Source organism: Pan troglodytes, chromosome 20, assembly GCF_028858775.2.
Source record: "Pan troglodytes isolate AG18354 chromosome 20, NHGRI_mPanTro3-v2.0_pri, whole genome shotgun sequence".
NCBI lineage: Eukaryota > Metazoa > Chordata > Mammalia > Primates > Hominidae > Pan > Pan troglodytes.
In genome coordinates, this window is record NC_072418.2 from 38,865,598 (window position 1) to 38,874,911 (window position 9,314).

A 9,314-nucleotide genomic window follows, 5' to 3' on the forward strand; every position below is an offset into this window, starting at 1 on the left:
CAAGTGTCTGTAGCAGGGTTGTTTCCCAGAGGGGATTCTGGTGGCCCAGAGGCACCTAGGGTCAGCCCTCCCACATGTGGCCCTGTGTGTATGTTGGAATAAGCCCTTCTAGGGCGAAGAGCAGTGAGGCTATCTGTTGGGTCTTTGCCCAATTAGGATTGTACTTCAAGAAGTACTTCAGTGCTAATTGTATACTGGGCTTAGTAGTCAGCAAAGTTCTTTATTGGGTGTTAAGCCCAGCAAACTCCAGATGAGCCAAGCTTGGACAGCACCCGCAATGCATCTGCCCGCCCTAGCTGGGCGAGGTGTGTGCCAAGCTGGCCCAGGGAGGCAGAGGGCTCCCTTGCCACCACCATCTCAATCAGAGCCCGCAGCGGCGAGCGACTGGGCCTCAGCGAATAGGCAAAGGTGGACCAGGCAGCAGGCAGCCCATATCTTGCGGCCAGGTGTCGAGTAGTGCCATGGGCCATACCCCCACCTGGCCCAGGCTCAGGGTCCAGCAGTACAATCAGCTCTTCCAGCACCTCCAGCTCATCCAGGAGGCGAGACAGGGGTTGTGACGCCAGACTGGACAGTTCTGGAAGAAAGGGGAAGGGTAAAGGCGCGGAAGAGCAGGCGTCCAGTCCACCTTCCCTGCCCCGGGGCTCCTCCAGGACTAACCCCTGCTCAGGAGTGGAAGTAGTGAGGCCTCCTTCCATGTGTCCCCTGTCTCCAGGGCGCCTGGGGAGGACAGATGCGAGGAGGAAGGGGTGTGGGTGTTGGGGACTCCGCAGACCAAGCCAGGATAGGGATAGGGGTCGGCTTTCTCCTTGGGCCGGCAGAGATGCCAGAGCAGAATAAACAGGAGGATCGCTATCACCGCCAAGGTCAGGAGCAGGACCAGCACCACGAGCGGAAGGAAATTCGGCCAGGCCTGCTGAGGGACAGGCTCAGGGGTCCTCCAGGCAATGGAACTTGCTGGTGAGCTGCGCTCCTGGGAGCTAGGGGCGCCTGGGTTTCCAGGTGTGAGGGGGCAGTGCCCCTTGGCAGGGACCGGCCTCTGGGGATAAGGGGTTGGAGTAAAGCTGGAGGCCACACTCCACTCCTGCCCGCTCCCAAACCTCCCAACTTTATATCCTTTAATGGGGCCACATCCCATCTGATACGGTATCTGATAAGGTAGTTGGGCCCCGCAAGGCCCAACTACCTTAACCTAGGACCTCCCGACCCCTGCAGGCCAGCCACCTCCTGAAACCACGGCCCCACCCCTTACGTGGGGCTACGCCGGCTCCCTACATCTAGGCCCCCCACCTCCAGCACGCCCTTGCCCGGCCGGGAGTCCCATCTGCACCTCTCTGCAGCGCCACGGGGATCTGCCCCCGCCCGCGGCGGGAGTAGGGGTCACGGCTCCGCCGCCGCAGGGGCTACATAGCTCCGCGCCGTCGGGGTTGCACTGCCCAGAAGAACACTCTCGGAACGGGGGCGTTACGAAATCGCCGTGGTCATTGAGTCCGCAGTTTTCCCGGAACTCATAGTCTAGCGGGAAAGCTGCGCTCCAGTGCGGCCGCCTAGCCCGCCCCTGCGCGGGCAACGCCCACTCCCTTCGCCCTATCCCAGCGTGCCCCGCCCCTCCAGGACGCTTCCAGCCTATTAGCGTGCGCCCCGGTCTTGTCACTTTTCTCCGGGCTCGCCTTTTCACCCCCCTCCAGCCTGTTCTGCACGAAGCTCCGCCCACTCCCGGCTTCTCTACATAAAGCCCACCCTTTCCACGCGGCCCCTATCCCGCCTCTCCAGCCATATCCCTTCGCTGTTGCCCTACGGTAGCCCGCACTGTCTGCACAGGCTCTGCCTGCCATCCCTGTCTGATCTGCATAAGGCCCACCGCTTAGACCCCTAAGCAAGCCTCTCTGGCCCGTAGCCCACAGACCTCACCCCTTCCCCGCTCCCTATCACCTGCAAGCTCCGCCCAAGCAAGGCTCGGTCTCGGATTCTCACCCGGGCAGGGGGGCGGCCCGAAGCGTTGCAGGCAGCTGCTGCAGCACTTGTTGTCTGGGTTCCAGTATTCAAGGCGGCCGCAGTACTGGGAGGCTTCCGGCGGTGGCGCCAGGGCCAGAAGCAACAAGGCCGTCAGGAGGCATCGTCCAGGCCCCATCTGGGGGGCCGTGATAGCGGGACTTCCAAACACAGCGCCTCTGCTACACTTTCCGGGGAAATCGGGCAGAAGAAAGGACGCGGTGATGTAGGGGAACAGAATTCTCACGCCTCTTCGGAAGCCAGGAATCTACCCCCGAGCCCTCATCCCCCAACTGAGCCGGTTATCAGAGAAGCCCACAAGGCCACTAGGGGACTAATAGGGCTGCGGATCTAGATTGCAAGAATTCATATCCCACCTCTGCCGTTTCCTCACCCACCCACCCTCCCTTTTCCATCCCTAAAATAAGACAATAATAGCACCTGTCTCATAGGGTTATTGTGGAGAATTAGAACCGTTATTAGAAGTAAAGCAGGGGCTGGGTGTGGTGGCTCATGCCTGTAATCCCAACACTTTGGGAGGCCAAGACAGGAGGATCACTTGAGCCCAGGAGTTCGAGAGATCAGCCTGGACAACAAAATGCAACCCCATCTTTACAAAAAAAAAAAAAACAGCAAAGCACTTTGCCAAGTGCAGTGGCTCACGTCTGTAGTCCCTGCTACTAGGGAGGCCAAGGTAGGAGGATTGCTTGAGCCATGAATTACAGACCAGCCTGGGCAACACAGCAAGACCTCATCTCTAAAAACAAAAAAAACTGGCCGCCGGGCGCAGTGGCTCATGCCTGTAATCCCAACACTTTGGGAGGCCCAGGTGGGTGGATCACCTGAGGTCAGTAGTTCAAAACCAGCCTGGCCTACATGGTGAAACCCTGTCTCTATTAAAAATACAAAATTAGCCGGGCGTGGTAGCGCATGCCTGTAAATCCCAGCTACTTGGGAGGCTGAGGCAGAATTGCTTGAACCTGGGAAGTGGAGGCTGCAGTGAGCTGAGATTGTGCCATTGCACTCCAGCCTGGGCAACAAGAATGAAACTCCTTAAAAAAAACAAAAACAAACTAAAGTGCTGAAAATAGCACCTCACATACAGTAAACTCAGTGTTTAAGTGTAAGGCATTACTAACTCCCATCACAATTCGGCAGGCACGGAGGAGTCAGCCCCATACTGGCTGGAGACCACCTCCCAGCACCTCACCTCACCTTTGAATCCTAATCTCCTTGGGGCTAGGGCTCCTCCCACCTGCCACAACCAGGTCTCTCTCCCTTGAATAAGCCTCAGATGGAGGTGCTAAGGTTTTCAGCACAAAGGTGTCCCCACCCTACCAGTACCGTTAGGGTCCTGGGTCCCAAGCTGGCCGTGCCAAGTTCCTCAGCTGAAGTTGTGGCCAGGACCCAGTCTTGTTTCCCCTTTTCGTCACATGTGTGGGTGGAGGGAAATGCCAAACCACAGCAAAAGCAAGTTGATGCCGAAGTGAAACACGCAGCTTTATTAAGACAGGGGCGGTAGAAGAAGGTCTCCATGCTGAACAGATTACATTATGGAGCCCGGGAGCCTGGGAAGGATGGGGCAGGAGAGTGAAGGGGGCTTTGAGGAGAGGTCCTGCCAGGAACATCTGTCCCTGTTGGGGGTGAAGGGTAAGGGGTCCAGGGCCTCAGAAGCGGCCATGCCGGTGATCAGGGGAACACTGATGGTTCCTCTCTCGGGGATGGTGGCCAGTATGGAACCTCGGGGGCGACCTGGGAAGAGGAGTGTTGAGAGTTATGTTAGAACCCTGAGGAGTGGTGCAGAGATCCTGCAGGCCTGCCTCTCTGCTCTGGGATGAGGCAGGAGGGTGCTGAAATAACTAGAGTTCTAAGACACGACCTCAGTGGCCAGTATCAGGGGAACTCAGTGGCCAGTATCAGGGGTGGCAATCCAGGCTGGTCGTGGATTAGGGGTTCAGGCTGGTTTGGGGATTGGGACTTAGGTACTGGTCTCCAGATGGAGCTCAGAACTACTCTTAGGGTATAAGAGTCTTGGGAATGACCGGGCGCAGTGGTTTACGCCTGTAATCCCCACACTTTGGGAGGCCGAGATGGGTGGATTACCTGAGGTCCGGAGTTCGAGACCAGGCTGGCCAACGTGGTGAAACCCCATCTCTACTAAAAATAAAAAAATTAGCCAGGCATGGTGGCAGGTGCCTATAATCCCAGCTACTTGGGAGGCTGAGAAAGGAGAATTGCTTGAACCTGGGAGGCAGAGGTTGCACTGAGCCAAGACCGCGCCTTTGCACTCCAGCCTGCAGAAGAAGAGCAAAACTCCGTCTCAAACAAAAACAAAAACAAAAACAAAAAAACAGTCAGCCGGGAGTGGTGGCTCACGCCTGTAATCCCAGCACTTTGGGAGGGTGAGGCAGGTGGATCACGAGGTTAGGAGTTCAGACCAGCCTGGCCAAGATAGTGAAACCCCATCTCTACTAAAAACACAAAAATTAGCCGGGCATGGTGGCAGGTGCCTGTAATCCCAGCTATTTGGGAGGCTGAGGCAGAGAACTGCTTGAACCCGGGAGGCGGAAGTTGCCATGAACCAAGATGGTGCCAATGCACTCCAGCCTGAGCAACAGAGTGAGGCTCCATCTCAAAAAAAAAAAAAAAAAAAAAAAAGATTCTTGGGAACGTTGTTACTGGGGCTTAGGGTTAGGCTCATCTGAGGATATAGGGGCCTTAGGACATGAGGAGACATAGCGGGCTGGTCCTGAGGTACCTGTGCCTGGGTCCCCGCCCATAGAGCTGCCTCTGGAGGTTCTGGGAAATGGGCCGCAGATGCATGAAGTTGCAGAAGCCACCTCGGGTACATTCCCTGCATAGAGGGTAGAGAGATGGAGGAAGCCATTGTCACTGACAGCCCCTACCACGCATTCAAAGTCTGGGATTCCAAGTGCCCATCCCACCCTTGAACTACCATACCCCATCTCATACTGGCGACAGCATGACTCCCGGAAGTCAGTGACAGGAGACAGCTCACCATGCACAGCCTGCCCGTTGAACCAGCGGTTATTGAGTTCAGCCACGGCCCGCTCTCCATCCTCCTCCCTCCGGAACTGCAGGAAATGTCAGTCAGGGTCAGCAGGAGAACTCAGAGATCTTCAGGGGACTCATTAGCCGCTCTGGGGCTGGACTGGATTTAGTGATGAAATTCAAGCTGAGAGCCTACAGTGGCCACCATCAGGCATTGAAACGCCTCCACTTCTGGGCCCTAAGTGGGGGGCAGCAAGCACCTTGACATAGACATTGCCCACGAGGTGGTCCCCAAGGTTGTCGCACACATTCATCTCTTCAATCTCCCCATACTTCTCCTGCAGTTCTGTGAACACCTCCTGTGGAAGACGGGGAGGAACTCAGCTGAGCTCCCACAAGAAACCCCATCTGCCCCTACCAACCCTCACCTCGAAGAAGCTATCATAGTGCTCCTGCACCTCCACGTCGCTCACATGACGGGGGGGGGGGGGCGGGCAGGGTGGAATCAGAGTGTAGCCTACTGGGGGCTGTTCACCTTGCCCCCAGGCCTGGTCCCTTACTCACAGTGTGATCCGTCTGCAGTTTGGGCTGTGTTCTGTGGATTCCGGTACAGGTTGAGCAGCACTATGGTCTGCACAGAATTTAAAAGGGGCGGGGCCTGAGCTCAGAGGGCAGGGCTGCATGAACAGAGAGTGAGGCATGAAGGTTGGGGGTGGAAACTTACACCCCAGCCTAAGCATCATGAGTGCATCGGCGATCCTTTGCCCCTAAGAAACCAGAAAAGGGATGGAGGGGACTGGCAAGGATGAACAGCGGGATGGAAGGGACTGGCAAAGATGAACAGCCGCCGTGTGTAGCCTGTACGCATGGGGGCGCGACCAAGTTCCCGGGAAAACGGCACGAAGACCGGTGGGAGGAGCCTGCAGAAAGGTCCAATAAGAAAAAAAGCCGGGCGGTGGGGAGGGCCTCAGGAACCCGGAATAGGCGGGACATGGTGACGACGGCCCCAGAAGGGGAAGGGCCAGGGAGCCGTTAACCCCCGAGGCTCCGTGCCGGGTCTCACCTGGCTGAATGTCGGCTTGTTGTGAAGCCGGGAGCACCGGTCCCCGTGCCGGCAGACCCCGATCTTAAAGTAAAAAGAGCAGTTAACCCTGGAAGAGGTGCAAAGACAAAGGTGAACCGAGGGCCGGGGAAGCTGGGCACCCCAGAAACACCGCCCCACCACCCAGGACCCCAGTACCCCGGCCCCAACCCCCCGAGAGTCCACTCCCAGCGCCCGTTCTCACTTGTCCTTCTCAGTCCCGAATATCGAAGCTAAATATTCAGCCATTTTTACCCAAGCCCTCCAGGTCTGGCTGCTCTTACGTCACTTCCGTTGCTTAGGAGCACTGGGAAGTGTAGTTCGTTGCCCATTCCAGGCGCTTACCAAGCGCTCGGAAACGCCCCAGGGCGCTTGCGCGTGGGAGGCGCGCGCCCTCCCCATAGACTCCCCGGTAGGAGTTCTTTTAACAGCGCATGCGTGCAGTGTTGCCTCGCCCAAAGAAGACTACAATCTCCAGGGAAACCTGGGGCATCTCGCGCAAACGTCCATAACTGAAAGTAGCTAAGGCACCCCAGCCGGAGGAAGTGAGCTCTCCTGGTGAGTTGGGGGTCGTTTCGCCCACCCTAGTAAATATAAAGAGCTCTTTAATCCAGCCAGCTTACTAGTGGGGGTGGGGATGCCCTGCTTTCAGCAAACCGACCTTTACATTTATCTCTGATTTGTTCTAATAGGGGCGTGGTTGTTCGTGATCCTTGCATCTGTTACTTAGGGTCAAGGCTTGGGTCTTGCCCCGCAGACCCTTGGGACGACCCGGCCCCAGCGCAGCTATGAACCTGGAGCGAGTGTCCAATGAGGAGAAATTGAACCTGTGCCGGAAGTACTACCTGGGTAAGGCAGATCGCTAGGGTCCCAGGAGAAGAGAGGGGACTGGACTAGAGCACCCGAGGGAAGAGGGCCTCGGGGCCTGGATTCTTAAGTCTAAGAGATGAAGGACCTGCGAACGCCGACTCCTGGATTTGAGTGGGGAGGGCCTGGGTCCTGAGGAATGAGGAAGCTGGGGCCTCAATTTCTGGATCCCAAGAGAGGAGGGGGATTGAGGGCCTGGACTCTTGGGTCCTGCGAAAGAGATGGTTGAGGAATCAGATTCCTGGATCCCAAAGAAGAGCCAGATTCCTGAGTCCCTGACAACAGAAATCTCCATTTGAACTTGGGTGTGGGAGAGTTTCTTCCAAATAGATCTGGGTGGGAGTTGGAGAAGATCTTCTTTGCCTTATGAGGTTTTGGGGTTTGTTTGTTTGTTTTTCTTTCTCCCTAGGGGGGTTTGCTTTCCTGCCTTTTCTCTGGTTGGTCAACATCTTCTGGTTCTTCCGAGAGGCCTTCCTTGTCCCAGCCTACACAGAACAGAGCCAAATCAAAGGCTGTGAGTCTAGAGCACAGAGGAGGGAGGCCAGTGGCAGGGGAGAGGGGGAAGCGGGGAATCTTGGTGGGAAGGGACAATGGAGGATCCAAAATGCTGGGGCTCTGGGTGAGACGGGAAGGCTGGTCTAGGGAAGTCTGGAGAGCAGCCGGAGGCCAACCCTTCCAGCTTCTGTTTCCCATGACAGATGTCTGGCGCTCAGCTGTGGGCTTCCTCTTCTGGGTGATAGTGCTCACCTCCTGGATCACCATCTTCCAGATCTACCGGCCCCGCTGGGGTGCCCTTGGGGACTACCTCTCCTTCACCATACCCCTGGGCACCCCCTGACAACTTCTGCACATACTGGGGCCCTGCTCATTCTCCCAGGACAGGCTCCTTAGAGCAGAGGAGCCTGTCCTGGGAGCCCTTTCTCAAACTCCTAAGACTGGTTTTCATGTCCCACGTTCTCTGCTGACATCCCCCAATAAAGGACCCAAACTTTCGATACTGACTTCCTGGGATCTCTTAGAGGTTGAGGCATAAATGATTATTAATATTTAAAAACATCTGTTGAGAGCTTTGTACGAGGCTTAGTATTTAGACATGATGTACATTTTTTACAGTGAATACTACTCATAATCTTCTGAACTAGGAACTTTCCTGCTCAGGAAACTATTAGATGAGAAACTAAGAAAGGAATAGTGCTTCCATTTCTTTTTCTTTTTTCTTTTCTTTTTTTTTTTTTTTTGAGACAGAGTCTTGCTCTGTCACCCAGGCTGGAGTGCAGTGGAAGGATCGGCCTAGTGCTTCCATTTCTAGGGGCTGTTATCCTGTACTGGTAGTCGTGAATTCAAAAATATAACTTTCCTACTGTGGGCTGCAGTATTCTCATCAGAAGTGTAGATCACGATGCTATTTCCTGGGATTTATCTGGACCAAGACGTGTGACAAATGGAAGTTTCCCGTTTTCTGAAGGAAGTGTTGTCTGCAAAAATAAAAATAGTCAAGAGCTTTCTCAGAGAATCCTTCCTTGACCATCCACCTTATTTAAAATTCAATCACCACCTTGATATTCCTATGTCCCTTTCAGGCTACACTTTTTTTGTGGGTTTTTTTTTGGGGGGGGAGAGGGGTTTGTTGTTGTTGTCTGTTTGTTTTTCTAGATGGAGTCTTGCTCTGTCACCCAGGCTGGAGTGCAGAGGTCCGATCTCGGCTCACTGCAACCTCCGCCTCCCGGGTTCAAGCGATTCTCCTGCCTCATCCTCTCGAGTAGCTGGGATTACAGGCGCATGCCACCATGCCCGGCTAATTTTTGTATTTTTAGTAAAGACGGGGTTTCACCATGTTGGCCAGGCTGGTCTCGAACTCCTGGTCGCAGGTGATCTGCCTGCCTAGGCCTCCCAAAGAGCTGGGATTTACAGGCGTGAGCCACCATGCCCCGCCCAGATCATATTCTTTCTCCTATTACATTTCACTTAAAATTTACTTGTTTACTGTTTATCTTCCCTCCTTTAAAAGATAAGCTCCATTAGCGCAGGGATTTTTGTCTATTCTGTTCCTCGAGGTGTCTCCAATGCCTAGAAGAGTGCCCGACACACTAATAAATATTTGCAAAATGAATGAAGTTGTACCTGCAAAGAGATTAACAGGTACCTGGCACCTAGCGAGTGCTCAGTGAGAGGGAACCCAACGTTATTTTACATTAGTCTTCCTCTTAGGGATGAAGGGACCCCAACGGTTGGTTAAATCCGGTAAAGAGCTAACTTGGTGTTGCTCAACCCTTCTCACACTACAAGTCCCGGGAAGCCTCGCGATGCCCTAATCCTTTGTTTCCCACCGTGCCCCGCGCGGCGCAGGCGCTGTTACTCAGGG

The 9,314-nt window shown here is 55.0% G+C and overlaps 3 protein-coding genes across 20 annotated transcripts; 1 reads left to right on the top strand and 2 right to left on the bottom strand.

Moving 5' to 3' along the window:
• Positions 1–200: 200 nt before the first annotated feature.
• IGFLR1 (IGF like family receptor 1) lies at positions 201–3,528 on the bottom strand. Of its 9 annotated transcripts, none has more exons than XM_024351224.3 (5): positions 3,337–3,528; positions 1,975–2,179; positions 1,331–1,515; positions 661–720; positions 201–577 (listed from the first exon to the last, which is right to left on the bottom strand). In XM_024351224.3, exons 1-4 carry the CDS (start codon positions 3,526–3,528, stop codon positions 667–669), a joined length of 636 nt encoding a protein of 211 aa, XP_024206992.1. In that variant the 3' UTR covers positions 201–577; positions 661–666. The 9 variants fall into 9 exon arrangements, with proteins under 9 accessions (XP_024206992.1, XP_016791199.2, XP_063657576.1 ...); XM_016935710.3 differs by having other exon boundaries at positions 661–1,039; XM_063801506.1 differs by having other exon boundaries at positions 1,975–2,174; positions 3,337–3,421.
• Positions 3,468–6,388, bottom strand: U2AF1L4 (U2 small nuclear RNA auxiliary factor 1 like 4). Of its 7 annotated transcripts, none has more exons than XR_008540994.2 (8): positions 6,291–6,388; positions 6,068–6,155; positions 5,265–5,363; positions 5,012–5,087; positions 4,751–4,846; positions 4,237–4,286; positions 4,096–4,149; positions 3,468–3,744 (listed from the first exon to the last, which is right to left on the bottom strand). XR_008540994.2 is itself a non-coding variant. In XM_054673318.2 (8 exons), exons 1-8 carry the CDS (start codon positions 6,332–6,334, stop codon positions 3,682–3,684), a joined length of 567 nt encoding a protein of 188 aa, XP_054529293.1. In that variant the 5' UTR covers positions 6,335–6,388; the 3' UTR covers positions 3,468–3,681. The 7 variants fall into 7 exon arrangements, 6 of the variants coding, with proteins under 6 accessions (XP_054529293.1, XP_054529292.1, XP_054529291.1 ...); XM_054673318.2 differs by having other exon boundaries at positions 4,096–4,146; XM_054673317.2 differs by having other exon boundaries at positions 4,096–4,146; positions 4,954–5,087.
• Positions 6,093–7,945, top strand: PSENEN (presenilin enhancer, gamma-secretase subunit). Of its 4 annotated transcripts, XM_054673322.2 has the most exons (5): positions 6,506–6,643; positions 6,778–6,934; positions 7,362–7,466; positions 7,651–7,813; positions 7,855–7,945. In XM_054673322.2, exons 2-4 carry the CDS (start codon positions 6,874–6,876, stop codon positions 7,788–7,790), a joined length of 306 nt encoding a protein of 101 aa, XP_054529297.1. In that variant the 5' UTR covers positions 6,506–6,643; positions 6,778–6,873; the 3' UTR covers positions 7,791–7,813; positions 7,855–7,945. The 4 variants fall into 4 exon arrangements, with proteins under 4 accessions (XP_054529295.1, XP_512600.1, XP_001161441.1 ...); XM_054673320.1 differs by lacking the exon at positions 6,506–6,643 and adding an exon at positions 6,093–6,178 and having other exon boundaries at positions 6,816–6,934; positions 7,651–7,945; XM_512600.7 differs by having other exon boundaries at positions 6,426–6,643; positions 7,651–7,945.
• Positions 7,946–9,314: the final 1,369 nt, after the last annotated feature.

Excerpts from the sequence above, each read along its gene's own strand:
- IGFLR1 (XM_016935710.3), bottom strand. The coding sequence starts at position 3,528 with ATGGAGACCTTCTTCTACCGCCCCTGTCTTAATAAAGCTGCGTGTTTC. Across the intron at positions 1,516-1,974 it reads CGGGCCGCCCCCCTGCCCGG|ACTATGAGTTCCGGGAAAAC; the intron begins GTGAGAATCCGA and ends CTTTCCCGCTAG. Across the intron at positions 578-660 it reads ACTTCCACTCCTGAGCAGGG|AACTGTCCAGTCTGGCGTCA; the intron begins GTTAGTCCTGGA and ends CCTTTCTTCCAG.
- U2AF1L4 (XM_054673315.2), bottom strand. The coding sequence starts at position 6,334 with ATGGCTGAATATTTAGCTTCGATATTCGGGACTGAGAAGGACAA. Across the intron at positions 5,364-6,067 it reads ACAAGCCGACATTCAGCCAG|GAGGTGTTCACAGAACTGCA; the intron begins GTGAGACCCGGC and ends CGTCTTCCACAG. Across the intron at positions 3,745-4,095 it reads TCTCGAACTCCGGACCTCAG|GTCGCCCCCGAGGTTCCATA; the intron begins GTAATCCACCCA and ends TCCTCTTCCCAG.
- PSENEN (XM_054673320.1), top strand. The coding sequence starts at position 6,874 with ATGAACCTGGAGCGAGTGTCCAATGAGGAGAAATTGAACCTGTGCCGG. Across the intron at positions 6,935-7,361 it reads GTGCCGGAAGTACTACCTGG|GGGGGTTTGCTTTCCTGCCT; the intron begins GTAAGGCAGATC and ends CTTTCTCCCTAG. Across the intron at positions 7,467-7,650 it reads ACAGAGCCAAATCAAAGGCT|ATGTCTGGCGCTCAGCTGTG; the intron begins GTGAGTCTAGAG and ends TTCCCATGACAG.